The sequence below is a fragment of the Vipera berus genome (genome assembly GCF_964194415.1).
Source record: "Vipera berus genome assembly, chromosome: 1".
NCBI lineage: Eukaryota > Metazoa > Chordata > Lepidosauria > Squamata > Viperidae > Vipera > Vipera berus.
Genome location: NC_138202.1, coordinates 18,334,460 through 18,362,008, shown reverse-complemented (window position 1 = coordinate 18,362,008; position 27,549 = coordinate 18,334,460). Strand labels below are relative to the sequence as shown.

The window sequence follows — 27,549 nt, the reverse complement described above, 5'->3', positions numbered from 1 at the left end:
TTGGCAATTTTCTGTCAGGATAGTATGAAGCTTCTGACGGTAGAAGCTATCCTCGCTGTTTGCAATAGATTAATAGATCGTCCAAAATAGTGTGGATGCAAGGAGAAACTTTCAGTTCTTTGCAACACTTTTTGTGTGTGTGTGTGTGTGTGTACTGGAATCATAGCAGTACACACCTGATGTTGGTACACAAAATTTTTTGTTATAAGGTGAAAGGACAAGCTGTCACCTATACTATTAATCAAACCATATATACCAGGGGTGTCAAACACGCAACGTCACGTGACGCGTCGTGATGTATGGCAACTTTTTTTCCATTGCCGGCAATGGGGTGGGCACGGTTTTGCCATGACACATCTGGCCCACGGGCTGGCAGTTTGACACCCCTGATACATAACAAGGTTTTTTAAAATTGAGCAATATTCTCCCCGCCCTGCTTTGAAACCAAGACACAACAACCCGCCACCATTTCATCATATACTTTAAATTGAGTAATAGGTATTTTTCCACTTCCTTGTAAAGAACAAGTGGAGAGAGGAAGTGGTGGCTAGCTGCTAATTAGGGTTAGTTTTCCCCTCAACTATTTTGATCAGCCAGGTGGAGCACCGTGCAGTTCAAATGGATAAGGAAGCGGATACCACAAGGACATTTGTGTAGCAGGATGGAAATATTTCTGATAGCTTGGACTCCAAGCCTTGGAGGATGAATCTGGCAGCTCTGTAAACAAGGTTAGTTGGGAAGTCTAGGAATCCTTTAAGGATATCATACTCTTGTTTTCTGTTATGAAGGTCTTAAAACCAGTACTCAACATGCCTCTTAATCTTATCTGAGTTTCATAGCTTGCAAATGTAAATGTAAAACTGGTTTGTCAGAGTGAGCTACATTTTTGCAGTAAAAGAATTCACACTGCCTGAAGCTAAGGCTCAAACGAGGAGTTTGAGGCAGAGTAATTTCCAGAGCAACTGTGAAGGAAGGGAAGTTCTGTACCAGAAAAAAGTATGTCCCAGGAGATTTGAACAAACTAGAATTATTTTTTTCTATCAGTTTTTCCTCTTTTTCTTTTCCATTGGTACACCAAGTTTACAATTGAGGCATATTTCTAAAAAGTGGGATAGATCTAGTCCTTAGTAGCTGCCTCATTTAGCAACCATTTGCAGTTATGACTGGTGAAAAAAGTAACTTTGTGACTAATTCTTGCATTTACAACCTTTGCTGTTTGTAAAGCAAAGAAAAGCTGAAATAAGATCATAAGCACACAAATAGTTCCTGACTTACAACCAGTCATTTGATAACCATTCACGGTAGCCACAAAACAGTTACTTTGCAGCTTGTAAAGTACTTCCAGGTATTATAAATCAACCGTGGATCTCTCGCCAGACACATGACTGCATTTTGGGCACTTAGCAATCTGTTCGTATTTACAATGGATCGCCAAGTGCCCTCTGATCATGTGATCATTTGCAAACTTCTCTGCCTGCTTGAGGGGGGGCGGGGAAGCTGGCAGGGAATGTTGCAAACTGGGCAAAAGATCTGAGGTTCTCTCAATATGCTGAGAGATTTTCTCCTGCTTTATGCAGGGAGGGGAAATCCTACTAGAACAGGGGTCTGCAACCTTGACAACTTAAGACTTGTGGAATTCTGGGAGCTGAAGTCCACAAGTCTTAAAGTTGTCAAGGTTGCAGACCCCTGCACTAGAAGAACAGGCCTCAAGGACACTAGCAAAAGAGGTGGGTTCCTGAGGAGAAGATGCTAATGGGTCTAAGCCTCCACGTTCTGAAACACTGAGGCTCAGAGCCTTTCAGAATGCTGACTGCTAGTGGTTTCCTCTCCAGAGTAGAAAACATTAGCAAGCACCATTGTTATTATGTAATTTGGAGAAAAGAGCCTTCCAAACCACTATGAGAATGGGGCCAGCGTACAGCATGGAGCAAGATGATGGAAAGGTAAATGAACTTAGGCGTGGTGGGGCAGGGAGAGGATCAGTGGGCCTGGCCAGCTGCCTCCTCCCAATGGACTGCAGGTTTTGGTATGCAAGTGGGCATCAGGTCGCATGCGGTCTCCCCCATTCCCTGAGGCCCCCTGCACAGTCAGCGAGCTTGGATTGTGATAATTAAATGAGGCTGTCGTGGGTGTCTCGCTTAACAACCACAATGACAGCCAAAATTCCAAACTCAATTGTAGTCATAAGTCAAGGACTACCTCTAATCATACCGGTACTTTCACTGCTAGAGACTGCTTCAGTAAACAACTGAGTTGCCAGTTCCAATTGTGATCACTAAATGAGGATCATGTATATAACATGATCAAGAGCCTTGGTGGAGCAGTGGGCTAATGCCTCCTTAAATAACACCAGCTGCCTGCAATTAGTGCAGGTTCGCATCCCACCAGGCTCAAGGTTGACTCAGCCTTCCATCCTTCTGAGGTAGGTAAAATGAGGACCCAGATTGTTGGGGGCAATAAGCTGACTTTGTAATAATGCCGCTTGGGGTGTGTGTGAAAGCCCTAATAAGCAGGCATATACATAGAATGAAGGCTATTGCTAAGCTTGTAAGCCGCCCTGAGTCTTCGGAGAAGGGCGGGATATAAATGGAATTAAAATAATAATAAAAAATAACGATATACTAGATCCAATATTAACAGGAAAAGTGTCATTCTTTGAAGAATCCCCCAGGCTGGTGCTTTCATGCTCTCAATATATCCCTTTCATTTCATGTTGCAAATTGACTTGGCTTGTCCATTTTTTAAAATTACGGTCCTTGGAGGTTCTGCTCACACTTAAAAAGAAACTTGTGTATTTTTCCAGTGTACCCTTAATTCTCTTCATTTTTTTTGTTTCTTGAAGAAGGTGTTTCTCATTTTGTAGCACTTGGACTCCAAAGTATGAAATCACATTAACCATTAGATCATATGACCCATTTAGAAGATAGTTCTTTCCAAGACTAACAACTTTTGAACAGAAAAAAAAGACCAGAAACCAAGAGAAACACAATTAATAGCTGCAGGAAATAAAAGATTTGGGGGGGGGGGGTTGTGAAAGCAAAATGAAGGGTGGAGCAGAATGAGGAAGCATAAAGGCGAACCTATAAGTCACTCATTTTAATGGAAGCAAGGTTTTGCCTGGTCCAGTTTGATTATGAAGTGTTCTGCCTCCATATGTTCAGTGCCCTCGTTTTTATGCATACAGCGTTGTAAGTTCTGCAGGAACTCCATGTATTTGTAGCTGTAGGATCAAACTGCACACTTAAAAGCTTCTCTCACAAAAAACAGGAAACTTGCAGAGGACTCTTGAGCTGGCAAAAGATGTAAGACCTGTACGTGCAGCGGGATCTGTTTTACTTGAACGTGTTTGGCTAGCTGCAGCCCCTCCATCTTACTGGTTTTGTATATATCAGGTGGTGAAACATCTTCAGTCAATTCTACGACTTTTGACTCCTGCTTTGCACGATGGAGCCTTTCGGACTCACAAGTATTGTCCTGCTCTTTGTGACCTGCCTTCTTTTTATGTCAATCCGGAGAAAGACTTCTCAAAGGATGCCACCTGGTCCTTTCCCTCTCCCATTGATTGGGAACTTTCTGCAGCTGGATACTAAGAATTTCCCCAGATCCTTGGAGAAGGTAAACAAGCACAGTGGAGGCCTGCCTGCCTGATGATTGATTGATTGATTTGCTATAGAAAAGTAGATGTAAACTATAAAATGTATAACTATATTAAATTTGTAACTGTAAGTTTGCTAAACAAAACTAGATACTGGCATAAAACATGCAATATTATTAGCATGCTACTTAAAAGAGAGAATACTGGCTAAATCCTCTGGTGTTAGAATTCAAGTGTGGCCTCTTCCAGCTCTTCCAGTTCAAGAAAGAAGGCATTATAACCGCAGAAAGGAACTAGAAGATGCTGAATGTAAGATTATCGTGTCAGGTTCATAACCAATTCTGCCTATTATTAACTGGGAGAAAATCCTGCTCAACTCAGATCAGGCAGCAATGCAGCAAGAAGCTCAGGCCGGATACCTTTTACTCCCTGACTAATCAGGAGTATCATTTCAGAGAAAGAAAGAAAAACCTATGTTGTTCTGATGTTTGCATGCAGTTGAGTGAAACCCAGAGAAGTAACCCTAGATGGGAGGAATGAGAAGGAAGTCAGTACAGAAGAGGTGGAAGGAAAACGCCTCTGGAAACAATTCTTAGACAGCATTCTGACAGAGGCAATCTTCACTGTTCAGCCTCATGAGCATGTACAGTTGGAAAAGGGGTGAGGCAAAGAAAACTGGGCGATAGTCTCACTTTGGATAAAGGCCTGTCCATTGCCTACATGTAGCACCTAACAGACTGACTCCTAGCAGTCTGACTGGAAAAGAAAAAAATGAATGCCCTTTTAGAAAGCTCCCAGAGCATCTTAAATGATTGCAGCAAATTAATGGTCCCTTCGTACAGGTTTGAAATCTAAAAAGACATGAGAGGAGGAGGAAAACTCAGGCACAATTCTTCCTGTAACACAGGTGTGGAGAAAATTTTCCAGTCAAAAGCTGCAAGACGTAACATATTTGGGGTCACTGGGTGGGTGATGGAAAAAAAGCAGGAGGCCAGAACCAAAAGTATGTAGGATACTATCTTATCTTTTGGATATAGTTATTCTCCTGATCCCCATCTCTCCTCTCCCTCTTTATTTATTTATTTATTTATTTGTTTTATATACCGCCCTTCTCCCGGAGGACTCAGGGCGGTGTACAGAGCAAAGTAAGTATACAATAAAGCAATAATAAAACAAATAAACCCCAAATCTATCAGGCCAGGCCGGCTTGCTGGAATAGATAGGTTTGTATCTATTTGCTGGTATCCTTCCTAAATTAGTGAGCTGCCGGGAGCTTTTTTCAGCCAGTCTAAATTAATCTCTTGTAGACCAAGATTGAAAGTTAGGACCAAAGGTTGCCCATCCCTATTCTAATTGCCAGGTCTGATAAGGTCAGGATGAGGCCCAAATGAAATCACCACATAGTCCCCAAGCAATGGTCCTGCTGTCTTTCCTCAGAGCTGGTCCTCATGAAGGAGGGAAGAACATCTCCAGCTGAGTAGAAATTAGGGAGATGCCAGTTCAAAGTGCATCACAGTCCTATCAAATGCTCCAGAGAGGACAAATCATTGTAAGATTTATGATCCTGATCCTTTGTACCTCGGACAGAGAGCATATTCTACCTCTGTAGAGCTGGATTTTAAAAGATCAATAAAGACTTGTGACTGACAATGACTCTGATGGCGACCTGGTCTTTTTGAACTTTAAAAATCCTACAGAATAAAGAGCAGGATGTGCTTTCTGCTCATGGCCAAATAACAGGTTGCCATGTATCTAGTATCAATCTACAGTGGACCACTAAAAATGAGAAGTCTTGATTTATCTATGTGACTGAAGAATTTATTAGCAGCCTTGTTTGAATAGCTCTCAAACAAGATAAAGCTACTTGAGAAAGTTATAGAAAAGCTTTATGTGCATAATAGCCCTCAGTTCTTCAGAACATCCTTGTGTAAACTATTGTCAAATGAAACTAAATCACACCATAGCTTATGGTTTCTCCTCTATAGCTAAGTCAGAAGTATGGACCAGTATTCACTATCTACTTGGGCTCTACACCAGCTGTGGTGCTGTATGGACATGATGTAGTGATGGAGGCCTTGGTTGCACAAGGAGATGAGTTTGGTGGCAGAGGAGCATCACCCATCCTTATGAAAACCGCCAATGGAACAGGTTTGTTTGAAGGGCTTAACCACAAAAAAGGCCAAACCTACACAAGCATGACCAACTCTCCAGACAGAACAAAAGTAGATTTTAGAAAACAACCATTCTTGCCTCAGTGACTGCTTTTTCAGCCACACATTACATGCCACCTCAATAACAGGAGTAGGGAATCCCTTTACCCCACAGGTATTGTTGAACTTTGAATCCTAACTATTGGCTATGCTTTCTGGAACCATTAAGGTTTATGGTTTAGCAACTATCAAAATGCTATAGGTTCTCCATCACGTAAGAAGAGATTGGACAAACATTTGTCTGAAATAGGGTTTCATTTGTCTGAAATAGGCATAGGGTTTCCTGCCTGAGCAGGGGGTTGGACTAAAAGACCTCCAAGGTCCCTTCCAACTCTATCATTCTGTTGCTTCTTTAGAGATCACTCTCACTTGGTGTCTCATAAACCCAGCTTTGTCCACTGGACTCCATAGGGAATAGTGACAGTTGATTGATCTCTAGAGTCACAGCATACTTTCTATCTCAGATGGCTTAAATAGAAGTGTTCCAGATTTTCCCCACAACCTTGTGAGGCAGGTTGGGCTGAAAGAGAATGATTGGTCCACAGACACTTACTGAATTTGCCTAGTAGGAATGTGAAACTTACGTCTTTCCAGTCTGACACTTCCGGCACTACATTACACTGTTTCTCTGTCCTAAATGTACAGATGGCAAGAAACAAGGGAAACTAAATTTCGATGGAACTACACATTCCATAAAATTCTTCTCTCTTTTTATCAGTTAAAACCATTGTCTGTCTAACTCAGCAACTGGTTTGAGAGAGGCAAGGCAAGTCTTACTTTCCAACCATTTGCCCAGTCAAAACCCCATTTATTGCTTGGTCCTGATTCTTTATCTATGAAGTTTATTAGGAGACTTAGGAGCAAAGAAAAGGAGAAAGATATACTAGCCATACACATTGCCATGACAGTGGAAAGCAAGGGACGAAGACAGTATGGGCTGATCAGCTATTCCAGACTAAATGAGCGTGTGTGTAAACATTAATTATGGGACAGGATACAAAGTTCAGGTTAAAGAATAGTAAGCCAAAGGGATAGTAATTTAATTTCTTTTGATGAGGCAGTCAAACTTTTTTAGAGGGCAAAGGAAGTACTTGCTCTGGATTTCTTGTATGGAGATGTTCGCTGAAGTATAATTCTGTATTTGAAATGTTCAGATAGATGTTTTATTAAAAGTAAAGGTTTTCCCTGTCCATAATTATACTCTTGAGTTGCGCGGAATGTTGTTACCTTCCCACTGAAGTGGTACCTATTTATCTTCTGGCATTTGCATGCTTTCAAACTGCAAGGGGGGCAGAGCTGGAGGAAGTATTGGGAGCTCCATGCGGTAGTTGGGTCTTGAACCCTCCGGTCAATAAGCCCAGCATCTTAACTGCTAGGCCATCACATCTCCTTTATTCAAGGCAGCAAAGCTATTCAGTTAAAGCATTGTTTTTCAACCACACAATCAAAGTTGTCCAAGCTGTAAAACCCTGAGTTAAATTACATCAGCAAACATCATTTCAAGTCTTCCCTCTGTCCTCACCATTACTTGGATGTTGATTTCGATATGTAAAAAGAAACAGAGACAAATTACATTAAGTGGGACGTTAGGAGAAAAATGAGTGGAGGGGCGAATCCTCCAAGTGAACATTCGGCCCCAGGTTTCTCAAGCTCTTAAAAAGACCCTGGAGGAAGTGATGGGTATAGTTCAGCCTCAGCTGAAAACAGCTGAATGCTTGTCCTAGAGTCTTACCTAGATATTATCAACTGTTTATCTCCGCTGAATTCCTCCACTGAATTCTAAAGACTTTAAAAAATACACAGTAACCAGGAAGCGCATTTCGCAACAAAAGAAAGGGATTAAAATGTAACCTGAAAGAGCTGGAAACAACCAACCAGCAGTCCTTCTCCAGTGGAGATGAGGCCAAAATGCAGAGGATTTTAACTCTGTTAAGCATTTAGTTGAAGAATTTAAACAGGACCTGAAGCTGGAATGGGAGAAATCCCTTATTTCAGTAAAAAAAAAAGTAAGTACAGGTAGTCCTCAACTTACAACAGTTCGTTTAGTGACCATTTGAAGTTACAATGGCATTGAAAAAAGTGAGCTATGAACGTTTTTCACACGTACAGTATGATTGTTGCAGCATCCCCATCATCACATGGACAAAATGACACTTTACAATGCCTTGGTAAGGCCACACTTGGAATACTGCATCCAGTTTTGGTCACCACGATGTAAAAAAGATGTTGAGACTCTGGAAAGAGTACAGAGAAGAGCAACAAAGATGATTGGGGGACTGGAGGCTAAAACATATAAGGAACAGCTGCTGGAATTGGGTATGTGTAGTTTAATGAAAAGAAGGGTGAGTGGTGACATGATAGCAGTGTTCCAGTCTCTCAGGGGCTGCCACAAAGAAGAGGGAGTCAAGCTATTCTCCAAAGCACCTGAAAGCAGGACAAGAAGCAACGGATGGAAACTGATCAAAGAGAGAAGCAACCTAGAACTAAGGAGAAATTTCCTGACAGTCAGAACAATGAATCAGTGGGACAACCTGCCTCCAGAAGTTGTGGATGCTCCAACACTGGAAGTTTTTAAGAAGAGACTGGACAGCCGTTTGTCTGAAATGGTATAGGGTTTCCTGCCTGAGCAGGGGGTTGGACTAGGTGACCTCCAAGGTCCCTTCCAACTTTATTATTATTATTATTATTATTATTATTATTATTATTATTATTATTATTATTATTATTATTTCAGATTCTTGGCAACTGACTCATTTTATGACGGTTGCAGTGTACCGGGACCTGTTGCAACCTTCTGTCAAGCCAAGTTAATGAGAAAGACAGATTCACTTAACAACTGAGTTACTAACAGAGTGATTCACTTAACAACTATGGCAAGAAAGGTTATAAAATGAGGCCAATCACTAAATATTTGTCTCACTTAGAAATGTTGGGCTCAATTATGGTTGTAACTACCTCTATATCTGAAAGAATTCATCACTTGCACAAGACTTATCAAGAAAAATACTAGATGTTGCTCAGTTAGTCAAGTTTCTGATTAAAGTACTAAACCAGTACCTCTAGCATAAAGAAGATTGAAGAAGATAGTACGAATGTGAACGTATTCCTGACTGATGCTGAAGATTGTAACAGGCAAAACAACTTCCATATTAGAGGCATGAGTGAAAAAGCTGAGAACACAAGCATGGTGGATCATGTAGTAACAAAACACAATGATCTCCTCCTCCTTATTTAAATATGACATACAGTACTGTAGTACGTACACATAGCGTTTCACGCACTCTTACACACACACTTACAAAAGTGAAAATATCAAAACATTGTAATTACAATTAAGTTTCCAAATGAATCTGTCAGAGTTAATTTACAAGAAAAATGTAAAAATGTACTTTGGTGGCATCAAACCCCAACAGAAATCTCACATGTATCTATCTTTTCAATATTCAGTGAGATGCTAGCAAGGCTGTAAACCAAAGGGAACATTCTTCCACCTTTATTAGGAATGTGATAATGTACCAGACTTTCAGAGAAACATGTCTGAAGAAATGTCATAAATAACAACAAAAAAGAGTCAATTCTGTCTGAAGCTAGATTTGATATATATGTTTGATGGCCAGAATCAGAAACCGCATAATAAAAACTTATTACCGCATTATTATTTTTATTTTAGCAACACATAAATCATTGCTGGACAATGGAAGTCAGTCTGGTGTAGTGGTTAGGGCATCAGGGTAGAAATTGGAAGACTGTGAGGTCTAGTCCTGCTTCAGATACAAAAACAGTTGGGTGCACCTTGGGCCAGTCACACACTCTCAGCCATAGGAAGTAAGCAATGGCAAACCACTTCTGAAATCTTGTCAAGAAAACTACAGAGAATTATCCTCGCAGTCACTGGGAGTCAACACTAACTCAAAGGTACCAACCCCCATCTCCACCAAAATAGAAATACTGGGAAATTTCATTGGATAGATGACTTGAAAAGATATGGTCTATAGCTTTACTTGAAAAAGCCTCTGGTAAAATCTATTATATGACAAACCATAGTACTGAATCATTGCTTTAGAACAGGGATGTCCAACCCTAGTAACTTTAAGACTGGTGCACCTCAACTCCCAGAATCCCCCAGGCAACATGGGAGATGAACTTCCAGGTATAGACTTCTGGGAGTTGAAGTCCACCAGTCTTAAAGTTGCCAAAGTTGGACACTCCTCTTTTAGAAGGAGTGGTAGAAATTAACTCATTACTTACATAAGAGAGAAGCATCCTGGAAACCACTTTTATCAAATATTGTGGTCATGTTGAAATGTAAGAACACTATGTGAATTTTTGACATTTTTGACATTTAATAGTGGGGGTAGAGATGAGGTGATATATGTTTGACTTTTTGTTTCCTTGTCTGTTTCTTTGAAAAACAAGCACAGTTCAAAATAAAGACCACTGGTTGGTAGTTACTGTATTTGCTGACCTGAAGAAGCTTTCAAATTCAATACACAGTTTGAAAAGGCTCAAGTAGCAAAGGATAGGCAAGACTGTCTGGTTGCTGGTAATCAGAGAGAACACTGTTGAATCAGAGGGTCAGAAAGATTATTTATTTCCATAGTATAACATGGTACATTGCATTGCCTCATCTTTCTCCATCACAGACAATTGGATAAGCAGCACAAGAATTTTTTGACTAGCATTATGAAAAATACATTTGTTGTGCAATGTATTTTAAGAAATCCAGTGACAACCTTTTCACCATTGTGAGCAATCTCTTCTTCCATTCATTTTCATTTCATTTCTTTTTTTTACAAGTTTTATTGATTTTTTTTAATATTTACATATACATGTATTTGTGAAGTAATATGGTGGTTGGGTAGTCAAAATAACAAATAACAAGTTGTAAATAGTGCAGGTTACATCAACAGGGATTCCCCCTCTGATTCCCTTAGTTATCACGTAGTCAAAATAATCAAGTTAATACAGTTCTAGTTGCACTTAAGTCAATTAACAAATTTTTCAATATATTTTCACTAATACATATCAATATCCTGTTTTTAAATTTTATCTAATTGCAATAAAATATTCTAGAATAGCCTATAGTATACAAAAGAAAGCTTAATTTTTGGGTAACCCACATTTCCCTATTTCCATAAAGAATAATTCTCTTGTCTACAAAACTTACATTGTTCATTACAAAACATTCTTATGTTTTACCATTAAAGTCTAGTTTTCATCTTAACAAATCACCAATTATTAGAAGTATATTTTTTATCTTAACCATTCAACAATTATTAAAATACTATCTTTTACATATAAAATTCTAGATTCTATAATATAGTTCAAAAGTAACAACTAATATCTTCTATAAGTCATCTTAACCGTACATCAATTGTTAAAATACTATCTTTTGATATATCATTCCAATTTCTATAATATAGTTCAAAATTATATTCTAAGAGCTTACTTCTGTTTTCCCTTACAGATCAAAAGCTAAATATAGAATCAGTTATATTTTTTAGAGATTCCCCTTAATCCATCGAAAGGTATTTTTATACTCTATCTTTAGGAATCCCAAAAAAGAAACAAGTTCAGTTTTTTAAATCTAACTCTTGCCTTCCTTTTGTGCCAACCAGGCTTCCCACTTGGCATCTTTAAATTCTCAAATGTATCTTCCTTTCTTCCTATAGCCCTTATTTGAATCCAGGGAACGTATCCAAATGTCAATTTTGCAATGAAAATGTCACCTTTGTAGCCATTGTAGTTTTGCTTTGATAGTTCACTTTTTGATGATTGATGTAATATAGTTGTCATTAGATCAGTCAAGTCTTTTTGTTCTTCCAATTCTATCTGGGTTAGGAAGAAAGTAGTAGCTGGTATTATGATTGTCATTTGATTAGTTGAATTCTCAATATAGTGTATTTGAAGGCCTTTAGTGTCTTCACTCTTAGTATTGCTTTCTTCAGGTGCTGTTGCTTTTTGAGTTGTAAGTTTTGTAGTTGCCATTAAAGTTTGGGCTTTAAGGTTTTCTATAGGTTGCTTTTGTTGTTCTTTGAAATCTCCTATTTTAGTGTTAGTTTCCACTTCTTCTACTTGGTTTTGGCTTATCTTTTCCTCATTTAAAGTCAGAATTTGATTTGGTGGCTTTGAGTTGTCAGATTTTTCTTGCAGTTTGGCTTTAATTTGCTCTGTCATTGCCAAAATCATGTCCAGTATCAATTTATAATCAAGTGGTGGGATATATTCATCCATTTCGTTATTGTTTGCAGCTAAGTCTTCCATGGAGGCTATTTTAATAAGAATCAAGGATTATCCACCTCCAAAAGAGTTGTTTTCAGTGCCAGGTGTTCCCACACTTATCTTTAAGAATAATGTCAAGGACAGCTCTGTTATTCAGTCAACTCTCACAACAGAAAAAAGAAATTTACTTGCTGTACCAAGTTTCGCCACAAGATGTCATCAATAATGTAAAAACTTTCTTTTCTTTTCTTTTCCAAATTAATATAGAACTTTTGTAACATTAGTCCAATTTTTTTCCTTAATTCACAGCTTAGAGAGAAGATAGGATAGTGGCTCCCCAGCAAAAAAATAGAAGCTTTTTAGTAAATACAGATGAAATTGCTTAATTTCTTTGCTGAATTAATTAAATTTCTTTTAAAGCTTTAAGGCTTTAAGATTTGTTCCCAGAGTAGATATTCGCCGTTTTCTCAAAAAATGGGGAAGGAGATTTTCAGGAAAGTCCCACAGGAAGATGGTTAAGGGAATAGGAAAGGTAAAGGCTCACCCAGGTCCTCCAGATTGCTTCTTAGTGCTGGGTAGTGCTTTTGGCTTTCGGCAGGGAGCGGCTTAGTGATCGGCCATCTTTATGGCCGGTCTCTTCTTCTTCAGGCCAAAGGAGATTGTCCCAGATTCAAGCGGAGGGCTGCCGCCCTTCCGTGATCGCAAGGAAGTCCTCCTCTCGGTAATCGCCCCTCCAGGGTGATTTCTGACCCTTTTCAGGGTCCTCCAAAAAAGAAAGAAATGGACGGCAGGCAGTGGACTGTTCCTGCACATTTGGAAGCGCCACACACGCGAACTGGAAGCCCATTCATTTTCATTTCTTTGCTCTCCTCAGGAATTGGCTTCAGTAATGGAGAAACATGGAAGCAACTCCGTCATTTTGCAGAGACCACACTGGACATGTTGGGCATGGGCCAGAATATTGAAAAGAAAATCCAGAAGGAAGCTGGTTTCTTAGTGGAGAGACTAAAAAGCACTAATGGTAAAAAAAATCAGTTCCTCACTCCAAACCACATATTTATATTTATATTTATATTTTATTTGATTTCTATACCGCCCTTCTCCCAAGGGACTCAGGGCGGTTCACAGGGCATATATAAATAGCAGTACAAAAATTAAAAAGAAATTAAACCAATGCCCAATTAAAATACAACAACAATAGAATAATAAAAAACCAATTAAAAAACCCATATTCCCCCATCAGGCCAGACCAGCTAATTCAAATAAGTGGGTCTTCAGCCCGCGGCGGAAGGATCGAAGGTCCGATGCCATCCGGAGCTCAACCGGCAGTTGGTTCCATAATGCCGGAGCACCCACAGAGAAGGCCCTCCCCCTGGGGGCCACCAGTCGACATTCCCTGACCGGAGGCACCCTGAGGAGGCCCTCTCTGTGGGCACGCACAGGGCGGAGGGGAGTTGACGCCAGCAGCAGGTGGTCCTCGAGGTATCCCGGACCCATGCCATGTAAGGACTTAAAGATCATAACCAAGACCTTGAACCTCACCCGGAAGACAACTGGTAACCAATGCAGCTCGCGGAGCAAAGGTGTAACATGGGAGTACCGGGAAACTCCCAAGACAACTCTCGCGGCCGCATTCTGTACCAGTTGGAGCCTCCGAGTGGTCCTCAAGGGAAGCCCCATGTAGAGACCATTACAGTAGTCCAGGCGAGAGGTCACGAGCGCATGAGTGACCGTACACAGGGCATCCCGGTCCAGATAGGGCCGCAACTGGCTCACCAGGCGAACCTGGGCGAAAGCCCCCCTAGTCACGGCCACTATATGATCTTCCAGAGTAAGTCGTGAATCTAGGAGGACTCCCAAGTTGTGAGCCCTATCCACGGGGGGTAAGGACTCACCCCCCCCATAGAAAGCGATGGAACATTTTGAATGTCCCGGGATGCCGGAATGTACAGCCACTCAGTCTTGTCAGGGTTGAGTTGAAGTCTGTTCCTCCCCATCCAGACCCAAACCGCCTCCAGGCAACGGGACATCACAGCGAGGGCATCACTGGGGTGGTTTGGGGTCGAAATGAAAAGTTGGGTATCATCGGCGTATTGATGATACCCAACTCCAAAACCACGAATGATCTCACCCAGCGGTTTCATGTAGATGTTGAACAGGAGAGGCGAGAGAACCGACCCCTGAGGAACTCAACAAACGAGAGACCTAGGGGCCGATCTCTACCCCCCTGCCAACACCGACTGCGAGCGTCCCAGGAGATAGGAGGAGAACCACTGAAGAACTGTGCCTCCCACTCCCAATCCCGAGACGCCGCAGCAAGATACCATGGTCGATGGTATCGAAAGCCGCCGAGAGGTCTAATAGGACTAGGACAGAGGAATATCCCCTATCCCGAGCCCTCCAGAGATCATTCACCAGAGCAACCAATGCCGTCTCCGTGCTGTACCCGGGCCTGAAACCCGATTGGTACGGGTCCAAATAATCCGCTTCATCCAGGACCAGAGGGAGCTGATGCGCCACCACACTCTCAACAACCTTCGCAAGAAAGCGAAGGTTGGAGACTGGATGAAAGTTGTTCAATACAGCTGGGTCCAAGGCAGGCTTCTTGAGGAGAGGTCTCACCACCGCCTCCTTCAATACGGTGGGGAAATTACCCTCACTCAAAGAAGCAGATATAACCGCCTGGAACCAGCCTCGTGTCCTCTCCCTAGCTGCATAAACCAGCCAAGAATGGCACGGGTTCAATAAACATGTGGTGGAGCTCAGCCTCCCCATAATCCTGTCCACTTCATCAGGGGTCACAGAATCAAACTCCTCCCAGATAACATTGACAAGACCGCTCGTGTCCTGATCGTCTGACTCTGCCCAGCTGGAGTCCAAACCGGTCCGAATCCGAGCGATTTTATCCGACAGATGTTGACTAAACTCCTCGGCACGACCCTGCAAGGGATCCTCCCTCACCTCCTGATTAAGAAGGGAGCGAGTCACCCTAAACAGGGCGGCCGGGCGATTATCTGCGGACGCGATGAGGGTAGAGAAGTAATTACACCTCGCCGCCCTCATCGCTGCGAGATAAGACCTAATATAGGTTCTTAACCGCAACCGGTCGGATTCGGATCAGCTGGACCTCCAGCAGCTCTCTAGGCCCCGTTTCCGATGCTTCATCTCCCGGAGCTCCGCGGAGAACCATGGAGCTCGCTGGGATCTGCACCGGGTCAGGGGCCGCAAGGGTACAACCCGGTCAAGTGCCTCAGTGGCTGCCCTTTCCCAGGCTTCCACTAAGGCATCCGCCGAGCTGTGAGCAATGGAGGCAGGTGGGGACCCCAGCGCCGCTTGGAATCTATCAGGATCCATTAAGCGTCTGGGGCGGTACCATCTAATTGGCTCCATACCCCCACGGCGGGGGGTGGCAAGACGGAAGACCAGCCGCAGGAGGTGATGATCGGTCCATGACAGGGGCATAATAAATGGAGAGCCCCCACCAAGATCATCCAACCACCGTCCAGATAAGAAAATCAGGTCAAGGGTGTGGCCTCCCTCATGAGTTGGTTCAGAAATTACTTGCGTCAGGTCCATGGCCGTCATGGAAGCCATGAACTCCCGAGCTAGCTCAGATGAGCCTCCCAGGGATGGTAGATTGAAGTCCCCCAAAACTATGAGTTTGGGGAACTCAATCACCAACCCCGAGAGGATATCGAGCAGCTCGGGCAGGGCTGCCGCTGCGCAACTAGGTGAAAAGTACACCAGCAGCAAGCCCAACTGCGCCCCCAAACCAAATCTCAAAAAGAGAGACTCACACCCGACTATCTGAGGGACGGTGGTCTCCCGCGGACATAAGGTCTCCCTGATAATCACCGCCACACCCCCACCCCTACCTTGAGCTCGTGGCCGGTGTAGCACCCGGAAACCTGGTGGGCAGAGGTCAACCAAAGGGACCCCACCCTCTGGGCCCAACCAAGTCTCCGTGATGCAAGCCAGGTCCGCGTGCTCACCCTCAACTAAATCCCTAACGAGGGGAGCTTTGTTAACCACGGACCTGGCATTCAGGTACACCAGCCGGAGCTCAGGAGGCTGCACATCCTGCACATAAGGTGGACTTCTTTAGCAAACCTGTTGAAATGGAAGAATAGAATAGAATAGAATAGAATAGAATAGAATAGAATAGAATAGAATAGAATAGAATAGAATAGAATAGAATAGAATAGAATAGAATAGAATAGAATAGAATAGAATAGAATAGAATAGAATAGAATAGAATAGAATAGAATAGTATATCTTTATTCTCATTGTGTAACACAACAAAATTAAGTCCTGTCCACAATGCACACTACACACAAGTAAAAACCACAAATAAGAACTTACATTATATACACACATCCTTCACATCCTTTACCCTCAAGAAGCAAAAGTTAGAAAAATAAGGAAAAGGCTAAGAACACTTGGAGCATCCCAAAAGGTATCATGGTTCATTCATCCACCAGTGAAAAGTTAGGGCCTTTCTTCTTAGATTAGAGCAGGGGTTTCCAACTGTGCCACTTTAAGACCTGTGGATTTCAACTCCCAAAATTCCCCAACCAGCCTGGTCTGGGAGTTGAAGTCCCCAGGTCCTAAAGTTGCCAGAGGTGGATACCCCTGGATTAGAGTTGTAATCTAGGATGTTCAGTCTATTTGTCTATTGGCAGGAAGGACATTTGATCCCACCAGTTTCCTCAGCCAGACAACAACCAACATCTTATGTTCAATTACCTTTGGGAAACGCTTTAATTATGAGGACAAGGATTTCCTGAGATTCCTGCACTTGTTGGATGAAAATGCCTACCTTCAGTCTTGCACAATGACTAAGGCAAGTATAGGAAGGAGGGAATCATGCAATGGGAATTTCCATTCCATTTGTGATGTGAGGTGGGCCAGGATAACCCAAACATCAGGAATATGGACAGAAAAAGAATCAGGCTTTGGGCATTTCTCCCCATTGCAAAAGAATAAATGCTGAAATGATTGGCTGTGGAATTCTTGGGAGTTGAAGTCTACACATCTTAAAGCTGCTGAAGTTGACAAACACCAGTCTAGTGCATCATCGTGACATTTTACCATTGTCTTCACAGCTGTACAATATTTTTCCAACAATCTTGGATTATCTTCCTGGATCTCATCAGAAGATATTTAAAAATACAGAGGAGTTAAAACAGTTTGTGTCAAGGCAGGTGAAAATGCATCAGGAGACTCTGCAGCCCGAGCATCCAGGAGATTTTATTGATGCCTTTCTTATCAAAATGGAAAAGGTAATGGGGCTCAAGCAATCTCTGAGGCAACTCCTCAGATCAATCTTGCTTAATGGTTAGAGTAAACAGCCATGGTAGCAGGATGCCTGAAGGAGGTAAGACTCCATAAACACAGATCTTCATTCTCATAACTTATATTTTCTAGCCCATACAGTAGATGATGGAGAGGTGAATAGTGTGTATTTTAATGTATGATGGCAGCAGATCACAGTATCTAATCTTTAAGATAAGTAAGATAAAGTAGGTTAAGTAGGATTGGACCTGAATAGAATTAGATGGGAGAGCACTGAGAAAGCACAGAGCCAGTGGTGGGATTCAGCCTGTTCGCACCGGTTCGGTAGAACCGGTAGTTATTTTTTTGTTGCCCAGGCCCAGAATGGACTTCTGGAAGCGGCATCCACACAGAGAACTGGTTGTTCACATATTTGAATCCCACCACTGCCCAGAGCTGTTGATTAAACTAAGGAAAATTAAAAATCCCAGAAAAAAACTAGTGACAAATAATATCTACATTTCAGAAGAGAATCTCCTTTGTATTAATTTATGTTCAGGCACAATTCAGTCCTAGTGGACAATTACTTAAATATGAGTCCCAAAGATGCTTTTTCAAGAGGCAACTGGACTTTTTTGTTTTGCTTTCAACATATTTTGCTTCTCATCCAAGAAGTTACTTCAACTCTGACTGGATGACGAGGAATGGAAGGATTTATACTCCTTGCAGACAGCTGGTCATTTGCATCCTTTTAGAGAGACATTGAGGCCACCTGGAGGTTATCTGTGTCCTCAGGGTCATCTGAATAGTGCAAATGGGTGGGAGCCTTCTTGGAACTGCTGAAAGGACTGTGTTGTAGACTCCAAAAGGTGGAGTTTGCTGTCTTCAAAAGAGTGGCCTTTAAATGCAGATGGGCTGCTGAATCTTGTCCTGATGGGTTTGTTTTCCTTTGTTGTGCCATGCGTTTATGAAGTGGTTGCTTTGTTTCCCCAATGTACAGATCTGTACATGGCTCACTGCATTGTACTGCATATGCCACATTGCAAACCCTTGCACCCCTTGCATGTCTTTTTTATAATCACAAGAAAATCTCACTATATGTGAGCCTTGGTGGAGCAGTGGGCTAATGCCTCCTTAAGTAACACCAGCTGCCTGCAATTAGTGCAGGTTCGCATCCCACCAGGCTCAAGGTTGACTCAGCCTTCCATCCTTCCGAGGTAGGTAAAATGAGGACCCAAATTGTTGGGGGCAATTAAGCTGACTTTGTAATAATGCCGCTTGGGGGGGGGGCGAAAGCCCTAATAAGCAGGCATATACATAGAATGAAGGCTATTGCTAAGCACATTGGTTTGTGCTTAAATTGTAAGCCGCCCTGAGTCTTCGGAGAAGGGCGGGATATAAATGGGATTAAAATAAAATAAATAAATAAATAAATAAAATAAATGTCTTTGGTAGAAAAAATGCATAAATGGAAATGTTATTGTACATTATTTAAGGTTTTGAATATTGTTACAAGAAGGATTTGCAGGGGTTACATTGCCTGTAGAGAGTGGGCAGATTCTCGTTGGTGAGAACGCTTGTCTTCTGTCCTTACAGTCTTCCCTACTCCTTGGTGAAGCCCAGGTGCCAAGATACCTGGCCCTATTTCATCATGTTTGATTGACTCAGTGAAGATGGTAGCTGCAGGGAAGGACTCCACCAGGCTGTGACTTCGTAAACACTACTTTCTTAACTAAAGCCATGGGCAACCATTAGAACCAATAGTTTGTTCAATTTGCATTATTACATATGATATAAATGACACCGCTTGTGTAATTCTTTACACTTGTCACACCAATTGCACAACAATTAGATGTGCATGATGTCACTTGCCCCTTTTGTTCTCCCTCAAACCCATTGCCCGTGGTCTCAACTTCCACCAAAGCTGTTCTCTTTTCTCATTGCTCAGCTCTTTCCTAATCAGTTCGGAGGAAAAGAGGGGGGAAAAAGAATTTAAATGCCCTTCCTATCATTCTTTTTTTTTTAAATGTGGGGAGTAAATAGTAGACTGGAAGGAAAACGTTGGGGTAGAATTTAATTGGCATTAATTTAATTTAATTTAATTTAATTTAATTCCATTCAGGTGGAAAATGGGTTAAATATCACCTTCCTCACCATCTCTCTTTCCTGATCAGTTGAGGAATGCTTGAGGTCAGCACAAATGTTTCAAAGATTTGTTTTCAAACTTTTTAAAACTGTCAGGCAGACCAGGGAAGGATGGTGGTGATTTACCTTTGGCCTTCTTTCACCTCTGTCTCTAATAGTTTATAGGTATGATCTAACAAAGGCAGGTGGAGGAGACCATGTCCTTAGGCTCTGAAATGTCGCGTGGTTGCACAGAGAGACGGACACTTGAGCTGGGTAGTATTTCTTTATTGAGTCAGAAATGAAGCTGGAGCAAAGGGGTTACCTGGCGTCTCTTTATACCTGCCCAGGTGAATGGCGACCAATAGATTTAAACCTGGGCTTCCCGCCAGTGCAGGTGGCCAATGGATTTAAACCCTGGCTTCCTGCCAGAGCTGACCATGCCCTGGGGCTGTCAACGACTCGCTCTATTCAGGCTTTCCCGCCAAAGGCGGTTATAGCCTGGAGCTGTCCAGCCCCCTGCTGTGCTGACCTTTCCGTGTATGCTTTAAGAGCATACACTACAGGCTCCAAAACTGGTTTCTAGAAACGAGACTGTTCTTGGATTTCTGAGGACTGCTACCGCACAGGAACCCTCACAACTATTCTGCATGTGTTTCTTTGGTCCTTTTCCTCCTTAAGTCACTGCATTGTAATTTATTCTGAGTTTGTTCATGGCTGGAATACCATCTATCCAACTATTGATTAAAACATTCCGAACCTGTGAAGTATAACAATGCCCTTGGAGACAGAGATTATAAGATGTACACACAGGAACATAGAGATGAGATTCACATCACATTAAGCCAATTTTGCTTAAGCATGGCTTACTGAATAAACCACAACTAATTCATAGAACTCATTAAGCCTTAAATTATGACTCAAAAATCTCAGTGGGTTCATACAATATTCTAAGCAAAAATAATTGAAAAATCATATATGCAGATACGCGAATTCAGCCTTTGTGTGACGGAAACCTCATAAAGCAAAAGTTATTTTGTTCAAGTCAACAATGTCTTTCTAAATATTTGTCTTCTATCACAACACTTCGTACAGGAGAGGTGGAACAGTCATTCTGCCTTTGATCTTCCCAGTTTGGTGAGGAGCACCTTAGATTTTTTCACTGCAGGAGCACAATCAACCAGCCTTGTCCTAAAATATGGACTTCTGGTTCTCATGAAGTACCCAAAAGTACACGGTAAGATAATAATATTGGATTTGCTATTTAAGGTTTACAGAGAAGTTTTCACCATCCATAATGAAAACAAATGTAAACTCAGAAAGCCTACTTTTCTATGGTCAAGCTAAGGGACTTCACTCTTTTATTTTTTAAAACAACTATAACAAATATTTTTAAAAATGCAAAATTAAAAAGAAACCAATGGTAGAAAGAAAAGGAAGAAGAAGAAAAACAGAGTAAAAACCTGAGGGTCTAAAACAGAATTACACTATTGTTGTTCATTCAGTCAGCATTCAGTTTTGAAGAATTCTGCAGCAAATACAGGTAAAATTTTGTCACAGTTTATTTAAGCTTTGTAATCAACGGTTAGTGACAGAAAATATTATACTTACATTTTGTATAAATAGTAATCAAATAAGATTCCTATGTATGTGTATTTCTGGCATACATTGACTTACTTTTAACTGGATACATTGACAGAAAGGGACATGAAGATCAAAATTCAGAAACAGTCTGATAAACAGGACTCAATACATACAGTACACTGATAAAAATTGTTTGAAAGCCAAGAAATACCATGGCATTTTACCTGTTAGATTGCACTATATCAGAATATTCTCAGGTGCTCTTCGTATGAAAAACTATGCAGATGTCTTTGCTCAGCTATGGAGCATCTTTTCAGGGAAGTTTGTGTTACAAACTCACATTTTTCTATCCAGAGAAAATTCTTCAAGAAATTGATTCTGCAATTGGCCGATCCCAAACACCCTGCATGGCAGATCTTGATAAGATGCCCTACACTGATGCTGTAATCCACGAAATTCATCGGTGCCTAGCTCTTGTGCCACTGAATGTGCCACGTGCTGTGATCAAGGATACTTCCTTCAGGCAGTATTTCATTCCCAAGGTGAGTCTAGCTGCTATATATAAAACCTGCAACTAGAGCTTTATACAAATCTGCCATGTTCTCATTTCTTCTTAATCAGCAGGCACATTACAATTGTTAATTTGACATAAAAGACAAATGTGTGAGAAATATACCCATTTGAACTTAAATTGCAATTACGTTAAATATATAACAAATTTAGCTTTTGCCTTTGTTTCACCTTTAAAAAAATGCTGTAGGAATGTTATTTAAAAGTTAGGTAACACAGCATAAAACAAATTGTGTCACTCTGCCATCCGGTATTGTTTCACAAAGGGGTAGCTGCACGCCCAAAGGAATTCTGGGAGTTGCAGTCCCAGCAATTATGTGTGATTTTAGATGAAGGAAGGCTGATTCTCAGTAAGCATTCCATGCACTTGTAATAGAAATATTTAACAATATTGGTACATGAACTATTCACATCAGTGTAATACATCACTACGGCTGCATTCCATCACTAGGAATGGCTGTGGCTCCCCTATGTTTAAATCCACACAGTCCTTGTTAAAGGATTCAGAATAAGTTTTGAGGGCTGTAATTTCACAAGGGCTGGTAGTAGCTACTAGCAAGTGAGCTGTTTCTATGGGATACCTGAGACATGAATCTCATGCCTTTCATATTACATACCGGGAATTATCCTACTCATTCTTAGGTATCAGAGCAATTCTACCCAGGCCAATTTTAATTATCTCAGAATAATAACATTCCAACTTGGTATACACCGTGCTGGTTGAGCTGAAACTCCCACAATTCTCTGTTGGTTCTGCTGGTTAAGAATTCTGCTGGTTATAGTCAGAATCATTCTAGAATGCAAATCAAACCATCAGTGACATATATTATTGGTTTTAGAGGGGTATCAATCCTCAAATCAACTATTCTAGTGCAGAGATGGACTTATCTTGGTGTATATGCAATTTTGCCAAAATGTTTTTCTCTCTCTTTCTTGAAAAAGAATCTCTTCAACATTGAACTTGTCATTGTCTAACTAGGGAACTACTATATTTCCGGCTCTGAAGTCCTGTTTGTATGACAGTAGAGAATTCCCTAACCCACAACAATTTGATGTTGGGCACTTCTTGGACAAAAAGGGAACTCTGAGAAAGAGTGAATTCTTCATTCCTTTTTCCACAGGTAAAAATATCCTAATATTAGAGCTGAAATCAAGGGAGGAAATCATGTTAATGCTTATGGTTTTCAAGATCAAATGTATATTTTAGTCACATTTTTGGAAAGCAGAAATAGAAAATCAGTCAAACATATTTCCAAACGAATGCAGAAAGAATTATCTTAAATGTCAAAAATAGCTAGTAAATGTCTGGGGCTTCCCCATATTAATTTTGTTCCATTTGATACCCCATTGTTGGACAGTTTACTCTTTTAAGCAAGCTGTCACAAATAAATTATTGTTTCTTTATTCTTGCTTGCAGGCAAACGAGTTTGTCTAGGCAAGAAATTGGCAGACATCGTAATATTTGTTGTCCTGACAACTATTTTGCAGCATTTTACTCTGAAGCCATTGGGGGGTCCTGATGACCTTGATACATCACCAACAGCTGGATTTCTGACAGTTGCCCCCAAATCCTACCAGCTCAGTGTTACCCCTCGTTAAACAGAATCACTCAACCAACCATATGGCTCCAAATACTGCTGTCAACGCTGCTAACATCGGATGTTCTTGCTTTGACAAAAGATGAAGAAACAGCTATTTTATATTTCTACTTGTGTATCACTTTTAGAGTTAAAGTTAGATGAAGAAGGGAGGGCAGGACAAGAAGCAACGGATGGAAACTAATCAAGGAGAGAAGCAACCTAGAACTAAGGAGAAACTTCCTGACAGAACAATTAACCAGTGGAACAACCTGCCTCCAGAAGTGGTGAATGCTTCAACACTGGAAGTTTTTAAGAAAAGACTGGACAGCCATTTGTTCAAAATGGTATAGGGTTTCCTGCCTGAGCAGGGGGTTGGGCTAGATGACCTTCAAGGTCCCTTCCAACATCATCATCATCATTATCATCATCATCATCACCAAGATTTCCATAAACTAGTCCATAATCCTTTTTTTGAAGCCAGCCCTTCCTTTTTCTTAGAAGAGTAATTCATAAAAAGGGTAATACTATAATGGGGAGTGACTGTCTCTGAAGGCTATCTGCCAGGATATTATGGGCTTCCATGTACAATTGATTGTGAGTTCAGACTTCTTGACTAGATAGACCAGGGTTCTGCTCCATAAGCAGTGCGCAGCTTATATTCTTAGTTTCTTAGATATCAAGTGGGTGGGTATATAAATTCATATAATAAATAAATAAAGCATATGCACAGAGAATAAGGTTTTTTTCTGCCTCTTCTTTTTGTAAGAACAAATGACAAATCATTTTATATGGTTGCCAAAAAAAATGGATGTGTCAGAGGGAATCTTAGCCTTGATGGAGAAAGCAATAGAACTTGTTAGCTAGATTCAGAAGATTGAGGCAATGGCTGGGTCTCAGAGATGTCTAAGGCACAGATGACAGTAGGAACACTGTCCTCAGTTACCCTCGTATAAAATTAATCAACATGCCTTCAAGTATTCCAAAATTTGTTCAACAACTTCAGCAACTGGTGAAGATGATATGATAATATGCTTCATACCTGTTGAAATAGTCATCACAAGACTTCATCAGCTATATTCTATCTTCCAAAATGGTTCCACAATATAGGTAGTCCTCAGGTTATGACTACAACTGAGCCCAACATTTCTGTTGCTAAGCAAGAGTTAAGTGAGTTTTACCCCATTTTATGACCTTTCTTGCCACAGTTGTTAAGTGAATTGCTGCAGTTGTTAAGTTATTAGCACAATTGTTAAGTGAATCTGGCTTCTCCACTGACTTTGCTTGTCAGAAGGTTGCAAAAGGTGATCACATAAACCTGGGACTCTTCAACCATCAGAAATATGAACCAGTTGCCGAGCATCCAAATTTTGATCACATGAACATGAGGATATTGCAACAGTTGTAAATGTGAAAAACGGTCATAAGTCACTTTTTCGGTGCCATTGTAACTTTGAATGGTCACTAAACAAATGGTTATAAGTGAAAGACAACTTATACTATCTTCCAATGGCACCACAGACTTGGTAATTTATGAACTAGAGTTTTTGGGTGTACTGGAAAAAAACCCCATTAATCTATTGCCTTGCATAACAAAAATACAGAGAAATCAAAGGCATCCTGACTTTTGTCATTTGAAGCCCACTAAGTGTATAAATTTATCCAGGTGAACAACTGTTCCTTTCAAAATGATCATGTAGAAATCCACATGGTACGTTCCAATTCTTGACCAATTGGAGGCTCATATATGACATCATCATCATCATCATCATCATCAAGTTGGAAGGGACCTTGGAGGTCATCTAGTCTAACCCCCTGCTCAGGCAGGAAACCTTATACCATTTCAGGCAAATGGCTGTCCAGTCTCTTCTTAAAAACTTCCAGTGTTGGAGCATTCACCACCTCTGGAGGCAGGTTGTTCCACTGGTTAATTGTTCTAACTGTCAGGAAGTTTCTCCTTAGTTCTAGGTTGCTTCTCTCCTTGACTAGTTTCCATCCGTTGCAGTAAAATTCAGTTGTGTCCTATTTTTGTGCAACTATCTGAGAAAATGCAACCAAATGCATAGGAGCAGCAGCAGCTACATCTACAAAGTATATTTTTTGTTAGACAAAATTATAAAAAGGTAAAGGAGTTCCCTGCGGATTGTACTCCATTAGTCATTGCTGACTATAGTGGGTGGTGCTCATCTCTTTTCCAAGGCAATTGAGCCACTGCTGTCCAAAGACACTTCTGCAGCCATGTGGCCAGCATGACAACACAGAGCACTGTTACTTTCCCACCAAAGTGGTACCTACTCACATTTGCATACTTTCAAACTGCTAGGTTGGCAGGAGCTGGGGCGGGATGGGAGCTCACCCCATCACGTGCTTGGGTCTCTAACCTGACTTTCCAGCTTTCCACCAACAAGCCTACCATGCCACACTTTTTGTATCTACCACCAATTCTGGCTCTAAGACTTTGATCTCAATTCATCTTCCTATTTTATGAACTGGATCTCCATTGAAATAAAGCATCATTTAAAATAACAGCTTCTCAGGTTTCAGTCTTCTTCACTTTTATACAATAATAGAATTATTTCTGTAGACAATTATTGCTGCTTACCATATAGTTATATCAATGTGCTATAATATAATTTCCAGCATCGCCAGCTCCGTTTGTCTTAATTTCCTGTAAGTTTTCCAGCTTTCAAAATTCATATACTTTTCCAAAGATTTGTATAAATGATTTTAACTACCGTATTTTCCAGCGTATAAGATGACTTTTTAACCCATGAAAATCATCTCAAAAGTTGGGGGGGTCGTCTTATACGCCCAGTCGTCTTATACGCCGGAAAATAGTACATAAATCAATCGAGTGTCCCCGTTCGTGCAAAGCAACTTCAAGCCTCCTTAGTCCAGTCCCCCCTCCAACGTGACTCTCCCTTCCCACCCCCAAGAGCCTCTAAGCCCCTTCCCCTCCTCCTTGCAAACGCCAGACCCCGGGAGCGGCAGGAAGCCCCTCACCCAAGCGGCATCTGAGCATAAGCAGAGCGTGCCCTGCTACCCGCTATCTCTCCCGGCAGTTGTCTTCTACCCCTGCAGGAGGAGCCTGGGTAGAGGGGGCGGCATGTCGGGCCTGGCAGGCCCGACATTCAGCGGGGCCTCGAGACCACTCACTGGCAATCTGGCAGACGCCCGCATCTGGCCTCACAACCAGCCGCAGAAGCCCGCGCCCGGCTTTCCTTCCCCCCACCCGGCTACTGGTTCCTGAGCCCCGGCCCCAGCCGCGGGCCAGCTTGCCAGCGACCAGGCCGACGGGCTCCCGGCCGCCAGATGCTGCGCTTTGGGAGACGCTCCCCGGCGGGTCAGGAAGGGAGTGCCCGCCCGCTGCCAGCCCGTTCCAGGGACTTCTGGCGGGCCTGGCGCCCCTCTCGCCCGCAGACCATGCAGCGGCCCTCACCAGCCGGCCTCGGCATGGCCGCCCCAAGCCCAGCTCTCCAGCGTGTCTTCCGAGCCCACCTGGCTGACTGCCTCCTGGGCGGGGCTTGGCTCCAGACACGCAGCTGCTCCGTCTGCAAATGTGCTCTCAAATGGGTGGGTGGAAGGAAAAGCCCCTTTGGGCTTCAAAAGGGAGGCTTTGCACCATCTGCATCAGACGGGGCTGAATCAGGCTTGTGTCGGACACTCGGCAACTGGCATGTAAGTATTTTCTGGCGTATAAGACGAAAAAGCTTGAAAATCTTCTCAAAAGTCGGGGGTCGTCTTATTTAATTTAATTTTAATTTAATTTAATAACATTTATATACCGCCCTTCTCCCTGAGGACTCAGGGCGGTTCACAGGGCAGAATAAAATACCGAGTCGTCTTATACGCCGTCTTATACGCCGAGTCGTCTTATACGCCGGAAAATACGGTACTATATTGTCCCAAAAGTGCAAATTTAAAAGTATTGGGGGAGTATTTAACAGAGTATCCGTATTCTACTATCCAAAACCTTCCACTGATATATATTACACTGATATTATATTACACTAATATAAAAGCAAAGAAAATACATGCAAGAATATTTGGTCACATTTTCCTGAATCTTACAAATGGCAAACCGGTATATTTACATTTTCCATCTATATGATCATGACATATTAACCCATCATTCTATTCCTTTTTAATTTTAAGTTTTTTTTTTTTATTTTGCTTGAAGGTGATTTTTTAAAATTTTCAATCAATCTATTTAATTTAAAAAGATCCAGACCTCACTGATATTGCTAACTAGCTTTCTGTTACTGCCCTAATGAGATTTTTTTCCCTTTCCAAGAATAAGGCAGAACAAAATCATCTGTAGTTTGGGGTTGGGTCTAAAACAGGGGTAGGCAACCTCGGCTCTTTTATGACTCATGGACTTCAACTCCCAGAA

At 41.6% G+C, this 27,549-nt stretch overlaps 1 protein-coding gene across 2 annotated transcripts; it reads left to right on the top strand.

Annotated features, from left to right (window-relative positions):
- The first annotated feature begins 20 nt into the window (after positions 1 to 20).
- LOC308670683 (cytochrome P450 2H2-like) lies at positions 21 to 25,682 on the top strand. Of its 2 annotated transcripts, none has more exons than XM_081332302.1 (10): positions 21 to 728; positions 3,393 to 3,615; positions 5,581 to 5,743; positions 12,902 to 13,048; positions 16,710 to 16,870; positions 17,133 to 17,309; positions 20,521 to 20,662; positions 21,364 to 21,551; positions 22,559 to 22,700; positions 22,997 to 25,682. In XM_081332302.1, the coding sequence occupies exons 2-10, from the start codon at positions 3,445 to 3,447 to the stop codon at positions 23,176 to 23,178; spliced, it is 1,473 nt and encodes a 490-aa protein (XP_081188428.1). In that variant the 5' UTR covers positions 21 to 728; positions 3,393 to 3,444; the 3' UTR covers positions 23,179 to 25,682. The 2 variants fall into 2 exon arrangements, with proteins under 2 accessions (XP_081188428.1, XP_081188427.1); XM_081332301.1 differs by having other exon boundaries at positions 3,268 to 3,615.
- The last annotated feature ends 1,867 nt before the right edge of the window (positions 25,683 to 27,549 follow it).

Coding starts and splice junctions, on each gene's coding strand:
- LOC308670683 (XM_081332302.1), top strand. CDS start 3,445: ATGGAGCCTTTCGGACTCACAAGTATTGTCCTGCTCTTTGTGACCTGC. Junction 16,871..17,132: donor AGTCTTGCACAATGACTAAG/GCAAGTATAGGA, acceptor TTGTCTTCACAG/CTGTACAATATTTTTCCAAC. Junction 17,310..20,520: donor TTCTTATCAAAATGGAAAAG/GTAATGGGGCTC, acceptor CACTTCGTACAG/GAGAGGTGGAACAGTCATTC.